The sequence below is a fragment of the Gallus gallus genome, chromosome 8 (genome assembly GCF_016699485.2).
Source record: "Gallus gallus isolate bGalGal1 chromosome 8, bGalGal1.mat.broiler.GRCg7b, whole genome shotgun sequence".
In the NCBI taxonomy this organism is placed as follows: domain Eukaryota; kingdom Metazoa; phylum Chordata; class Aves; order Galliformes; family Phasianidae; genus Gallus; species Gallus gallus.
In genome coordinates, this window is record NC_052539.1 from 6,208,997 (window position 1) to 6,223,751 (window position 14,755).

The following is a 14,755-nucleotide window of genomic DNA, read 5'->3' on the forward strand; positions in this document are numbered from 1 at the left end:
GGCTGGTTCTGACAATGCATATTTCCTTTTGCTCAATAGAATGAGCAGAGGCAAAAAGATTAAGGAACGTGCAACGAGCAGTCTCAATGTAAATATCATCTGCCGTGACTGCTGACATGGAAGCATCTATCAAAACAAGGGTGCAGTGCTAAATCTGCTTCTTAAATTCTCAGTGTTATTGCAGCTCAGGGAGCAGCAGCAGCTAGAAAACCAAAACAGCTCCACGCTTGCCAAAATGCTTGACCCACTATTGCAATACAGTTAAAGCTAAGGATTACTATTTCACTGCCTCTCTCAACTGTGGCATCGTTGATTTGATGTCTTATACTCTGTTGTGTGTTTGCATTTTAGAAGGCACTTTGGGGAAACCATTACTGTAAAATGGAATAATACTGTGAATTCAGATCTCTGCTGTGCACCTACCCTGGTTCTTTTAGCATGCTGACACCTACAACGTTTGAGACAGAGTAGAATTGCTGTATAGATTGCCAAGCATGACATAGCAGGCAAGAGTCCAGCACATGCCAAACCAACTTGCAGTACTTTGGTACCACGATGACTGCTTGGTTCTTGCTCTCCCAAGGCGTGCGTAGTAGGAGAAGCAGGAAGGGCGTGTGGGAAGTGCAGTCATTGCTCCAGCAGTAAGGTAATCATTTCATTTTTTCCTCAGGTTTTTGTCACTTCAGTTCCTTTCTTTGCAGATGGTAAAGGGGTATGTGTCTGTTGAAAATGGAATGCAGATTTCTATTCTTCTATGTTAGGTAAAAGTTTGTGGGTTTTTTTCTTTCCTATCTTGCTTTGGAGAGATTCAGGGCAACCTTCAGACTGCCACCCTGTATTGGTGAACTCCTCAACCCCGTATATCCATGTATATTTCACTCAGTGTGAGTGAAAAGCTCATAGTAATAATCTATAGCAAAAGCTAGTTAACTTGGGTACACATTTAAACACCTGTCTTGGGCAATAACCAAAATCCATCATACTCCTGGATCTGGAACCAACTTCCTTTCTCAGCAATTTCTTCTTTCTTTTTTTGTGACCCTGACTTCCCTCGCCTGGGATTTTTTTTTCCCTAAGATCTATTCTTAGCTTTCACTCACCATCCTTGTCCTGTTTTACTCCACCTGCCTTCCTGCAGGCTTCCCTTGAACACAGTGCTGCTTTGACTGAGACGCTGTAGTTGCTGCTGGTTGTACTTGACTGTACAATCTCTTATGCTAGGCCACCAAAACCCAAGACGTATTTCTAAACAACTAACTTGGAAGTACATTTGTCTATGCAAGATGGAGATGGAGTTAAGCTGGTTTGTCCCAGCATTGTTTGCCATAGTACAGAGGTTCCAGCTGCAGTCATGTACGGATAGCCAGATGGAATGCCTGCACCTATTTTTGGGAGAAACAAGGAGTTGGAAGATGTTTTCCTCTTTATGAGAGGAGTATGGAAATCTCTGCTATAGCAGCCTGCTATTCTGCCATGACAACAGACCCCTCAGCTCCTCAGGGCTTCAGCTCACTGTCACATGGAAGCTGAGCAGAAAAGACCTAAGTAAGCTGATACACGCGTGTGGTTTGTTGTCAGTGGAGCAGAGCTCTCCGAGACGCAGAAGATCAACTGTGAATTTTGCAGTTAGGCCTTCAAAGTACCTCCTGCTGGCATTCCTAGCACATGATCTGTGACTTACAAAAGCAAGCAGTGGACCACCAGGCATGTTGTTTACTAGTGGTGATGTACTGGAGAGGGGGAGTGTGAACTGAAACACTTGTATGCCTTTTTAGGCAGCTGCAGGGTTAACTGGACCCACAGAGACAGTCCCTCAGTGGGGAGCAGCTGTAGCAAACACCAGATTAAGATCAGTTTTTTCCTGTTTGGTACAGCCAGGTAAGAAAAGTTCTTCTTGGTGCTGTCACAGGTCGTTTTCCTTCCAGAGAAAGAGCAGGGTGGAGAACAGGAAGGTAGGCTCCCTTATCCTTTAGGTAGTTTGTTTGAGAGAAGGGGTACAATCACTGAGAACCAATGGCTTCCAATTGGTGTCGGCTCCTTGTATGGCCTTCAGACAGCGACACGCTCGTGTTTTCTTCTTGAAGAGCAGTGATAACCGCCTCCTGTACCAGGATACTCTTTGGAATGGTGTTAGCATGCTTTTCATCTCCGAGAAGACTTGCTGAGTGTTGAAGAAAACATACTGCAGGAAAAGGAGATTATTTAAATCCTGGCTGGGAGGCCTTTGCTGTACCTGTTTGCAGTACTGCTGCCGTTGCCTTGGTGATATATTTTGGGGTAGCAAAAAGCACTGCCACACTTGAGCTTTTGATCCGGCAGGCGCGGGACATTTGTTCCTTGTTTTGTTTTCTAGAGGAGGGGTTTAGCAACCTTTTCCTCAGTGCATCAAGGTCAAGCAAGATAAGCCTATACTTTTAAAAATAAAATTATCATTAAAGCTCCCCTAAGGCGGTCGGAGTGCTGCGCCACATGATAAAAACATTCTAAAATAGGAAGAAGCACAAATAAGTGTCCCTTTGAAATCCAGTGGAACCGAAGGCTTGGATACAGGAAAATGGAAAGAGGGAGAGAAAACAGGGTCAGTTTAACAACTGTACTTTGTGGGCCTCCTAAAATGTTCTTTAGTTTTCGTCCCAGTGAAAAGCAGCAAAGTTGGGCCAGAGCTCCTCGCCCGCAGACTTTCCTGTCAGTAAATGCCCTGTGCAGATGGAATATAATCACTGTATTCAGCGCCTGGCTCTTTGTACTGTAAATCAGAAATCTTGTGGGACCGTAACGTATAAATAACTCTTAACTAATTATTTGGGGAATGAAGCGTAGTTCAGCTGAGTGTCTGGAGGAATGTCTCCTGCAGAATATGAAGTGACAGCCTTCTCCTTCTCTGCTGCACTGTTCTCCACCATAGCTGCATTACTGCTGCAGGTTCGGTTGCATGCTCCTTTTCATCCCTTACGTTGGAATTTTTGCATCCTGCACTTCACAAGCAAGAGGACTCTACCAACTCAGAAGGGACAGCATCATACAGAGCACGGATCTGTCCGAGTTCCTGACATATATTACTTACATTTCTCAGGTACTTTCCACATGCACAGGAACGCAGCTGAAGGTAAGGCTGAACTGAAGTTACTGACAAACACAGCGATGAGAACTATCTCAAAAAGCAGATCTGAAAGCCCGGGCAGCTCTGTGGTTTCTCAGCTCTCCACATGCAGCAGATGGCGTGGTATGAGTTGTTCTAGCAATATTTCACAAACTCCCTATTGCTTGCAAATGCAACGTTTGGCAAAAAAAAAAAACCAACCTCGTGCATTTTGGTTCTTGAAATAAGGACACAGCCAAGAGAGCAAATCAGTGGCAAGTGGCTCTGTAAGCCATTGGGCACAAAAGGAAGTTGTCACAAGCGGCTTCAATCATCTTTTTTAATCTCGCTGAACTGACAGCTCCTGTAATTAAGAGTTAAGGGAGGGTTGGGCTGTCTCCCAGTGACACTGCAGCAAGGCTGTCTGCAGGAAGATCTTAGTGCTAATTACAGATTCTGGGACGGTAGGCTTGAAGTCATGTTTTCACTGGCGTTCAGAAGAAGTGACCTGTTCTGTGACCCACTTGCTTCAGCATATGTCAGGTTCCTAAAGCAAGCCTGTCCTTGCTCAAAGCAAATCCTACTTTTTAGATCTTGTTTTATAAATACAGCTAGATAATTGTTAGCACGGCTTATTCTAGCCCGTTTCTGTTAGTTGTCACTGCTTCATGTTAACTGTCTTCTAAATACTGCCAGCAGCTGACTAGTTCACACGCTAAGATACTACACAGAAATCCAACCAACGTGAACCAAGCAGAGCATTTTATACTCACTCTGGTAGGGATACATGTGAAAGTTACTGCAGGTAGTACAGGTGAGGCTGCTTAGTGACTTGCCAAGTTCACATTCACCCGCCTGTGTTGCAGGAAAGCCAAGGATGGATGAGTGCAGCCCAAAGCCCCACCTGGGTTATAACTGTATCAGAATCTGAGGCCTGGAATCACTGCTTGCCAATTGGTTAGCTGTTCTTACAGCACTATGCAATGAGGAGTGATGCAGGGCCTGCTAGCTGTGGTGTGAACGGGTTCTTGATTGGCTTTGCAGGTGAATCTGCAAATAGGCATTGAGGTTCCTTCCTAACAGCACTCAGAAGAGCATTTACTGATAAAGAAACAATTCTCAGGGCTGTTTGGACCACCGGCAGACTGTCATTCCTCAGCAGAGCAACACAAGCTTGTGCCAAGCTGCTAACGCAGTTGAGCTCTCAGGCCTGAATTTTTTCTGTCCCTGTTACAGCACCATCACTGGCATCTGTCTGGCTTTGTGGTCATGAAATAACGTTGTTTTATTTTAAAGCCTGATCTTGGTAATACCCAGAGAGATTGTTCTCAGTAGAATAAGTGAGTGTTACAAAACCATTGAGGCTTCCTGTTGGTAACACTGCAAACCACAACAACAAAGCTGAGTTATATCACCAATATCTGCTTAGGAAGTTTCACGTGCTTTGTGGTCTTCATAGGAAGACACAGGCATCTCCCACTATGGCTGCTTATCTGCGCTTGGGTGCACATCAGCTCTGACATAGGCAGCCTTTTATTGCTTAGCCTTGTAATACTTTGCCTTTTCATCAAGAACCGGATTGATTTTATGTCTGTATTTTGTGGTGGGGTTTTTTTTAAGGGTCATTTCAGTATTTTCCTTACAACTGAGTTTTTCCCCATTTCTTTCCTTCCCTCCCACCCAAACCCATTTAAGTGTTTTCATCCACAAACACCGTCCTCACAATCTTAAACTACGGCACATCAATTAAACAAATAATTGCATTAATCAACTTGGAGCTTCATTTAAGTTGACTTGAAGATATTCTGTGATAATAACGACGTAAGAACCTTTCACGTAAGAGAAGTTGCTCTTTGATGAAGGAAAACTCCTTTTCCTTAAGCCTGTTCTACTATCCCCATTGTTAGATCATGTTACTGGTTTAGGTTTTGGGCTCATTGCTGCTTTTTTGTTGCTGCTGTTGCTGTTTAACACTGACATGAAACAGAAGCAGCTTCATCCTGGTGTAAGTCGTATGGCAAAGGCATAGGAACTGTCACCTGCCGCTGTCTGGCTCAAATTAGAGGAGGCAACAGTGGGATCATTCTGCATCTGTGACCCTGTGCACATCTGGCCTCTTTCGCCTTCCTCGTTCTTGTTATAATTCCAACAACAAAGCACTGAGTTTTCATCTCTACTGTTCCTGTTTGCCTTTGTCTCAAGTAGAACATACAGAAACAAAAGAAAAATCTGCTTACCTTCAGAAGGCCTCAGGTAGGCAGGGATCTTCAACAAGATGTCCTCACCTCCACTGCCAGCCTTTAAATGAGGGCTGGGAAGGGGTGGATCCTGGCTCCAGCCCTTCTGCTCACTCAGCTACATTGCATACAGCTGAGCTCCCCTGGGTTGGCCCTGCCTTCTCACCAGGTGCTCAATCACTGCTTCAGGCCCTGACTTAGTGCTTCTGCTATACCCAAGTTCAGACCTCTCTGACCCCAACCCTGCACAGCCTAGCAGCTTTCTCACAGTCTTCCCATGGTACCTGTTCCTGTTTCCACTGCCTGTGCATTTTCTTTCTGGTCTCCAGTTTGACCAGCAGGTCCCAGTTCAGCCACACCACGTTCTTGCCTTCCTTCCTGAGTTCCTCCGCCTGGGATGGAGAGTTCTTGTGCCCTAAGGACACCTTCCCTTAAGCTTCATTTCTGTACACTGGAGATATTATCTCAGCTGTTCGGCTTTAGGAATAATACTTTAAAATACTCTTTTTCTCAGTATTATTTAAAAGCCTTTGCTGCCCTGGGTTCATTTTGCTAACCAGCAGTGTCATGACTGTTCAGTCCTCCTGCTGCTGCTCAGAAACGTGGGGGAGGCTGTGCAACTGATAAGAACATCAATGTTGTGTTGCTGCTTAGGAAACCAAAGAGCAGAAGGTATTTCTGAAACGTATTAAATGATGGGATTTGTCTGGAGGAACGATGGGGTTAAAAGGCCCTGAAGGGATTTCCAAAGAAATCAAATTAAAGTGTAATTTCTGGTCCGGAGACCTCATGTATCACAACTTTCCAATCAGTCAAACTCTGACGGTTGCTGAGGAATAAATGAAGGCTTTGTTTTTGCAGACTTTTAAAGAATTGGTACAAGTGATGTCATCTGGGAAGAGCGAAATGAACTCTTCATAGACACGTGAATGGCATCAGAGAGCTTTTGGAACAGTCTGTGGCACAGCTTTCTTCCCCCATCAAATGGTCCAGCGGAGCTCTGGGCTGGGCTGTGTGAGATGGGCTCTCTGCTTGTTTCATGCAGCTTCGTACACACACCGGCTTTCATTGTAAGCCTTTCTTTGTGTGCAGTGCAGAAGGGAGAGAAACGGTGTCCTTTGTCTCAGAGCTGAATTGCAGTTCCTCTTCCGTAACTATTTCTCCATCTTTGAAGTAGCTGTAAACCAGCAAATAATAACGGTGTCCAATAGTTGGCGGTTTCAAGGCTCAGATTTAAGGTATTTAAAATAGCAACTTCTTCAGACTTGAGCTTTAAACTTCTAAATGTCCTCCATGTGCTTTTTAGAACATCACTGACCCTTGGTGGGGGTACCCTTTGGACGGCATGCTGATTGAAGAATGAAGGCTGTGGTACAGGCAAGACCTTGATCAGCTGCTGGGAACCTTTCTTTGATCACTTGGTGATGGCACTCAGTTCTGGTTTGGTTTCAGACCTGCTTTCTTCACTGTCTGGATTGGCACCAAGCAAGGCGTGGTGAGCTGTATGGTTTGTGCAGTGACCTGTATGAGCAGTGAGGGTCTGCTCCCTGCAGCTCAGGAGAGTCCGTGCTGTGCCTCCTGACCAAGGAGATGGGTGTTTCTCCTCTACCTTTTTCCCTATGACAGGGAGAGTTGCAAAGCCTGGGAAGGGACCAACAGTGTTTTTGTAACTGATACCAGCATGAAAGCTGTGCTCTGTCCCAATTACCCAGTGAAGCACAGCAGAATACTTCTCCACTAATCATAAGCTCTGTGCCTGTTATTCGGTACTATATTTGTTGGTTTTACTCAGTAGTTATTTGTGGCTGGTTTTAAAATCTCAAGAGTAAACAGAGAAAGCAGAGGTACCGTATTGGATTAAAAAGGCTTTGTGTGGAGGAGATCCTTAGGATAAGTAAGGAAATGATGTATCATGTCTCCTCAAGAAGCTTTGTGGCTATTAAGGTTTCCATCACTCTGTAAGAAATGAGCTGGTTGTTCTTGTTAGAAGCTGAGGCTTTGGTTTGTTTCAGTGCAGTAACTGCAGTCGGGTAGGAAGTGCAGGAGAGCAGCCAGCCTGCTTTTCCTCCTCCTTTCTCCCATGGATGCGTTGGGTGGTTTAAGAGTGCTGTGCAGAGCTGGTGGCAGCTCAGGTGGTGGTTTGCAGAAGCCTGCCATAACTGCCCTGTGAAACCCATGGCTGGCAGCTTCAGCTCTTGCTTTTGTCATAACAGTATCCAATGCTATGCCAGATTTCCTGCTTTCTCTTTGTAGGCCATCATCATTAAATTCTTAAGGGCAAAAACATCAGGGTGCTGTGACTTTCTGTGCCTGCCTTGTGGTGTTTCTGCTAAAATGCAGTGTTTTTCTCATTTCACGGGCTGGGGTTAAGACATAAGTTGGCTTCCAGGTCCAGCCCAGGCAGACTAACACCCAGCAGCCAGCAGTGCCCAGGAACTTGCAATTAGAAAGAAAGAAGGAAGGGAAAGGGGTAAATTGCTGCTGCTTTAGGGGAAAATTGTTTTCCAGCCTACCACGAGAGGGTGCTACAATGCTTTGACTTAGTTTCTCTCCTCCTACAAGGTTCTTGTTAGCCTTGAAAAAGGAAGTTTTGTAACATTCCTACGTTACAGTGAAGAGTTGAGACGCTCATCGGAGCCCTGACACTCCTGTGGTGTTCATCCTTAACAAGCAGCCCACGGTCATGCAGTCACATTGCCTGTCATTGCCCCTCATGCTAGTCAGTGACAGGCCACGTTAAAAGGAACGCACTGGTCACAAAACAGACTTTTGGAAAAGAGATGTGGAAGCATGTTTTAAAATATAACTAAGATAGTCTTCCTCTGGTATGCATATTACTGCCTAAATGCAAGGGCATGAGCTCTGGTGTACTGTAGCTGTCCTTCTGCCCTGCACTTTCTTAGTTTGTTATGAGGTTGAGGTCTTAAGTGCATTTCACATCTTAACGTCTGGCTTTGTTACATCCCCCCGTCCATTATTTCCTCTCACAGAAGGATTGAAACACTCTTCATCACGCAGTTGCCTCCCAGTGCTTCCCCTGCTTGGCCTACAGGGAGATGAGCTCGTCAGGTTTTAAACCATAAAAGCTATTACAGCAGCAACATCTCAGTTTGTTAATAGGAAAACAGGCTTCAGTGCATCACCCGCTCTGGTACAGCGGTGCTTCATTTAACCAAACTGAAGATTACCCTTCCTGGGATTGCTCTAGATTTGCTTGTAGGAATTAAAGAACTGTTATTATAGAGTTGGAACTGGATGATCCTTAAGGTCCCTTCCAACCCAAGCCATTCTCGGAGTTATCTTGAGAAGCAAGTGTCATCCTCTGTTGAATTGTCTGAGGCTTAGGTGGAGGGCAGCAGGACTGAGTGTCCAAGGATAGATGCTGGTGACAAGTTGGGAAGAATGACCATTTCCTCCTCGTTGGGCATTTAGCTTTCCTGCTCAGCTGCCCGAATCTTTATTTTGAGCCACATCTGATGTGTAAAGGACACAGGTGAAACCATGGCAAAACGGCCACCTTCCGTTCCTTCAGTATCTAACAGTCTGTCCTGTGAGTATCTTCTATTACATACTGCTCTACAACTTTTTCTTCCTTTAAGTCTACTTTCTGGCCCCGCTGTTCCATTTTGTGTTGTTCAACATACGTGCCCGTGTTTCTTCTGTGGTATTTATCTTTCCTATCACTTGCATAACTCAATATACTTGTTTTGTTCCCCATTGCTTTTCTTTTTCTTGCTCTGAGCAGGTCCTGCCCCCTTCCTTCTTATCCTGTTAGCCTGATATCTTCCTATGTGAGCATCTCCTGTCCCAGTGGAGCAGTCTGTTCCCTTGTTCCCTGCCTTGGTGGACAGATGAAGGATGCCAGCTCTAGAACCAGGAATACAGACATGCAGGAATGGAAGGAAATGTTTTTTCCTCCCCATGAAGATAACCAACTTTGTTCAAAGATTAAAAAGAATGGATATTGAAATGAGTAAAAATCTCTGCCGTTAAGAAAAACCGTTTTCTTTAGCACTTTGCTACTTAATCTGTTTTTCCCATTGATAGGCTAAGTATATAAAAGGAAGGCAGTGTTTCGTGACAGAGATAAGGCACGAGGCATGGGCAGACAGGATGGTTTGTGCTGCAGGGCTCTGGCAGAACTGCTAGCACTTTGAAGTCTGTGCTACACACTAACGCTGTGTGCTTTCCGCAGGTCCAGCTTCCCTTCCAAGTCCAACTACAGAGGCTTTGTGTTGTGCTTCACCCTGTGACAGATTTGCTTCTCTTTTTTGATGCTAGAATGTAACTTGCTGTAATCCTGCTTCATCAGTATGAGGAAGGGTAGGAGAGTTTATGGAGAGAACATGAGTAGTGTTGTACACCAGCTGTTTTCAGAGTCCTGAATTCTTTGTATTGAAGGCATCATTCATTAGTTAGATGCTGAAAGGATTTTGTAATGAAAGCTTTAAGTGCTGTGCTTCAGGAGGGGTGGATGGCCAGCACCAGTTTGAGTCATGCTCTCCCACAGCTTCTAGCAAGTAGTAGCTAGCAGGGGACTTTGGTTTCAGTTTTAGACCTTCCCCTGCACGGGTGGATCTCAACACGAGATGAATCCCAGCAGCTGCAGAGGGCTCAGTTGATCAGTCTTCCTTAGAGTAAGCAGGTAGTCGAAGTTCTTCCTAAGTCCCAACTGATGCTCTTAAGAGCTACAGAGCCCCGTTCAAGTAGTCAGGATAATGCTAACCTCTTGTGGTGGTGTGACTAAAGAGAAGTATTGCCCATAGAAACCATTGTGGTTTTAGTTCTCCTTCCTCTCTTGCTCTGCCCAAACTGCACCTTCCTCGCATGCACTGGCTTTTCCCTGCATTGTCTGCCACCCTTACGTGCTGCACTGCTTCCATACGAGTGAAGTGCCCATTAGCAGTGGGCTGAGAGCTCCCCACCCCGAGCTGAGCGTTGTGCCTCCCCAGTCTGAAGGAATGACCTGCACTTCATGGGTTTCACTGAGATGATAGCAGCCACCTTCACGCATTCAGAACAAAGCCAGCACTGTTGGTTTCCCCATGATTACGTTGTACCTGTCGTTATGCAGGAAGCCCTGCCCTGCCTTCAGAAGTAACATCATTAAACCTGTGTACTTTAGTTGGGTGAGTCACTTTCATTCCTGTTCTTGAAGTGTACATCTATTGTCGGTTGTAATTTCACCTTACTGGGGCCAGCAGTAGCCATGCCAGTAGTATGAAGTCCGTTATAAATAACCTCTCTGCAATACTCCCTGTATATAATTTTTGGAAGTTGCTTTCAGAGTTTTTGAAGAAAAAAGACTTGGATTTTTGCCTTCCAGAGGAATTAGGTGTGAACGTGACGTTGGCCAAGCAAATGGGTTGGTTATTTCACCAGTGTGTCTCCCAGAAAAATCCCAGTTGGATGAACAGATCTGTTCGTTTCTCTAGTAATCAGGAACTTCTTACACTGGTACTATTCAGCTGCATCTTAGTTAGATCAAATTCTCAATAGAGAAGTTTGACCAAACAGTCACATTGGACATGACTAATAAAAGGACGTACCAGCCTGGATTACTCAGTCCTCTTGAAGGCCCACTGTTTGATGTATTTGATTTTAGCAATTTGACGTTTGCCATTAATCAGTTTTTCCAGCTTCAGAACCTGAGGTGTGACCCTATGTGTTTAAATGAATGGTCTTGCTAGCAGGAAAACGTGTCAGGCTCCATGCAGCTCTCTGGTCAGTATTCGTGAGGCTCTAATCTCTGTATTTCATTGCTGCATTTGTGTGCTGTGTTCTTTGTGGGTGCTTTATTTGGTCTTTATGGGTGTTTCCTTGTTTTGGGTCTGTGTTATGCGTTCATTAAGAACCTTAAGGGGCCGTTGCCCCAGAATCTCTGCTGATCCTTCCTGCAGGAGCTTCAGCATCCTTGCTGGAGGAGCTCCCATCTGCTGACTGCTGCTGGGATTCAGAATTCCAGTGCCTGCTTCAGTCTCACTTAACTTTATGTTTGTACAGCTTTGTTCTAGATAGTAGGAGGAGATCTCAAAGCAATAGTATGTTCACATAAATATCGTTCCTCGCCTATCTTCCCTAACTGTTTTTGAGGGTTTGGGCTCAGTGCTGTGCTCTATCAGGAAGGTGTTACTTCTAAGCACTTCGTGCAGCACAGTCACATCGGCTTCAAGTGCTTAAAGCAGCTTGAAAGCCATGGGAAGACTGTTTCAGGCAGTGATGCTGATGGGCAGGAAACATGCCATTAATTCTAAAGACCCTTCAGATAACTTTCAAATATTAATTAGCTTCTGATTCCATGAAGTCTTCCTGAGCTGAAAGGCCTACTTGAAGCCTGCATGGTGCAGCAGGTGAGAGGCGGGTAGAGGCAGAAAGGAGAGAGAGTTCTGTTTCTCCATTTTCAGAAGCAACATCAGGCAGCTGAGTTTAGGTTCACTGTGCTTTTAGGTACTCAGATGTCAGCTTTGGAGTAGGTTTGCTTTGAAGAGGCTCAAGAGGGAGAGTGACTTTGAGAGGAGCAGTTGCAGCACTGCCTGTTGCTTTGGAATTTCAGATTTCAAGACGGCACCTGGTGTGCTGCTGTCAGCCCCGTCTTGAGCCCTGATCCCAGAGGAAGCACTTAGGGTGGCTGGTTCTTGAAGGGATACAATGCAGCCCTGTGTAACCCAAGCAGTCAGCTGTCCTGACAACCTTCATAGGCCAGCAACAACTGGGAATGCTTTTCAGCGGAGTGGGAGGAAGAAGGAATGAGGTGGAACTCTGTCAAATTTGAAAACAGTCTCAGTTTAAGATGCTAAAGGAATCTTCTTGGGCTCTGGCAGCAGGACGTGTGGGGCACTGGGTGAGGTTCCCTTCTGGATGGCACGACTGCACCTTGGTCTCAACCTCGATTCAAAACGTGCATCTCCTACAACAACTCCTAAAGTAAGCAGCAGTTACGCATATCCTCCTCAGGGCTGTGAGGCACAACTGGCGGAGACTTTGCCGTGAAACAGAGCGCAGCTGAGGTTCTGTAGGCAGAGGTCTCATTTTCTGCCTCAGGTTAAGTCGTGGGTGGGTGCTGGGGAGGGGTAACCACTGCTCTGCAGAGCGAGAGGAAACGGGATGCTGAGCCAGCAGCAGTGCTGACCTCCCACTGGGAAATCCCAGCCCTTTCCTTCTTCCTTCCTCCCTCCGAATATATATAGTACGCAGAGTCAATGGAGCATTTGGAGAAGTGTCACCCAAAGGCCAGAGGGGTACTAGTGGGCAGGATGGCTTTCAGTTCAGAACACTGACAACACAGTGACTGGTGCTCTGCGTGTCCCACTGTGCCACCAGGGTGGGCTGCAGGAGAGAAGCCTCAGGCAGCAGTGCCAGTGTTAAGGGAGGAAGGCTCCTTAAAGAGCTTCCACTGGTCCTCCTCTAACTGCGTCGGCGCAGAGTTGTTGCTTTTCTTTACTGCTCTGAAGCCAAACTAGTTAAAAAGTACCCTCAGGCTGGCCCTGCTGTGCCTGCATCCAGGCGTGCTCAGGTCTCCCGTTACCTGCAGTGTTCTTCCTGGATCCAACTCTGCACTCTTTAACTGCTCTTTTCCCTTACCACGTCTTCTTATGCTTCCCACCACAAGATAGCAGTATTTGGTAACCAAGCCCAATCCTACAGCATACTCAGCACTGGTTATATGCCTTGTTGGAATGCATCCGTGTTTTTGTTGTATGAACAAGAGTGAGGAATGCAGCTACTGGAGAGCTGAGTAAAAAGACTTGTTTGTTCCTAACTGTTCTTTACCTGAGCTGTTCTTTTCATGTAGAAGCTACTATTAGACTGACAAACGATGTGAAGAGGAAGAAATCAAAAGAAGGCAGGATAGCAAAGTTGCTGATAATGCTAAATAGTTAAAGTCAACAGAGAGAAAAGCCAATTGAAAGACTGCGGCTTGGAGAAATGATACAACATTCAGCGTAAGCGTGGATGTTACTGCACAGGAGAATGACTCTAACTTTGCAGGTGGGGTATCGAGCTCTGAGCTGTGTACAGCAAGAGAGCTGGATCTGTGAGCTGTGATAAGGGTGGATCATGGCAACAATTATCCGTAACAAACCTGTGTTGTTACCCTTAATCATGATATTTTACTCATTTGCAGTTATCCTTCTTTGGAAGGAAGCTGACTATTTTGTCAATATACCTGCAGTTCAAACTGGGACTTCTTGTAGCTTTGATTGCTTTTAGATTACGAGTACAGGACTTGTTCAGCCTTCCTGTCTTTGAAGGACTCTTCCCCTTCAAAGCTGTATTAGTTCTGCTGGATTCTGGAACAACTCTTCAGAAAGTGTCATTTCAGTGAGTGCATTCTTGTTCTTAAGGTCTGGATACACGAGGGCTGAACACCACTGTTAGTAGATGTTAAAAAACAAATGTATGGCACAGCCTGAAACTGACAAGCTGTCTGCTCTGAGTAGGAATCGTGGGGGTTTGTGTTACCCCAGTTATTTGGCAGCTGTTGGGAGCGGCGCTGCTGAATGGAGCCCCTTGTCTGCTCAGCAGAGCCAATTACAAGTGTCTGGGTTTAGCCAAGGGGAAGTGGAAGAGCAGCCAGTAACTAAGTTTAGTCTGATGGACGTGTTTCTCTGACTTCACCCGCGCTTATTTACACACACAGCGGTGGATGGGGGCTGAGAAGGAGCAGGACAGTCAGACTCCCTCAGCCAGGGCTCAGCTCCACGTGAAGGGCTCTCCCTGGTGCTGCAGTCAGGACAGCATGCCATTTTGAGCATTGTCCTGCTCAGGACAGGCTTCTCTTGGATAAAAGGAAGCACTGGCTTATTTTCTGAGGCGTACGTATTTTGTGGAAGCAAGGCCATAAGTCTTGAGTTAAATATATAGTCAGTATTTTAGAAAGGAAAACTCTTCTTTGTTCAAGGGAAGAAAATGGCTGTGGACAATTGCTTGAGCAGCATCTCAGTGGCTGACAATTGAGGCTGACAGCTCTGTGGTTTATTTTTAGCTCGAGAACTTTGTTTAAACCAGAAGCACTGTGTAGCTTTGGCAGTTGCTGCATATTCACTGTGGGTGGATGGAACTGAGCAATCACATCTGTGCTAACAGGCATTCCGGGATTGTATTAAAGAATTAAACTCATGTACTGGAAACTGAAGCTCTATCAGCTCACCTGGGGAGCTCCACCCTCCGAACATCTTCCGGAAGGTAAGCAGTGCCAGCTGCCCAGCGTGCTTGCCAAAATAGCCACTTGGGCTCAGGTCCTGACATCGGCCCAGATGGATGCTGTGAGATTGGTGTTTCTTTGACTCCTGAGATTGCAGGTCAGTAAGTGAGACTCTGCCCTCTCCTTCCAAGTTTTCCCTGTGGCTGGAAAGGCTAAAAATAAAGCTCAGAAAGCTGGCTGAGAAGTAGATCAGCACGGTCGTTGTTCCAGGTGCTGAGACTAAGGAGAGATCCT

General features: G+C 45.7%; 1 protein-coding gene across 2 annotated transcripts in view; it reads left to right on the forward strand.

The window, feature by feature from the left end:
- ABL2 (ABL proto-oncogene 2, non-receptor tyrosine kinase) overlaps positions 1-14,755 on the forward strand; it is a 35,617-nt gene that overhangs the window by 1,122 nt on the left and 19,740 nt on the right. Inside the window, exon 1 of one of the 2 annotated variants that reach the window (XM_015290509.4) lies at positions 1,248-14,502. The exons of the other annotated variant lie outside the window; for it this stretch is intronic. Coding sequence (XP_015145995.3) covers positions 14,436-14,502 — 67 coding nt within the window. The 5' untranslated portion in view covers positions 1,248-14,435. Of the gene's footprint in view, positions 1-1,247; positions 14,503-14,755 lie in introns of those variants that run through there. 2 annotated transcript variants of the gene reach the window in all.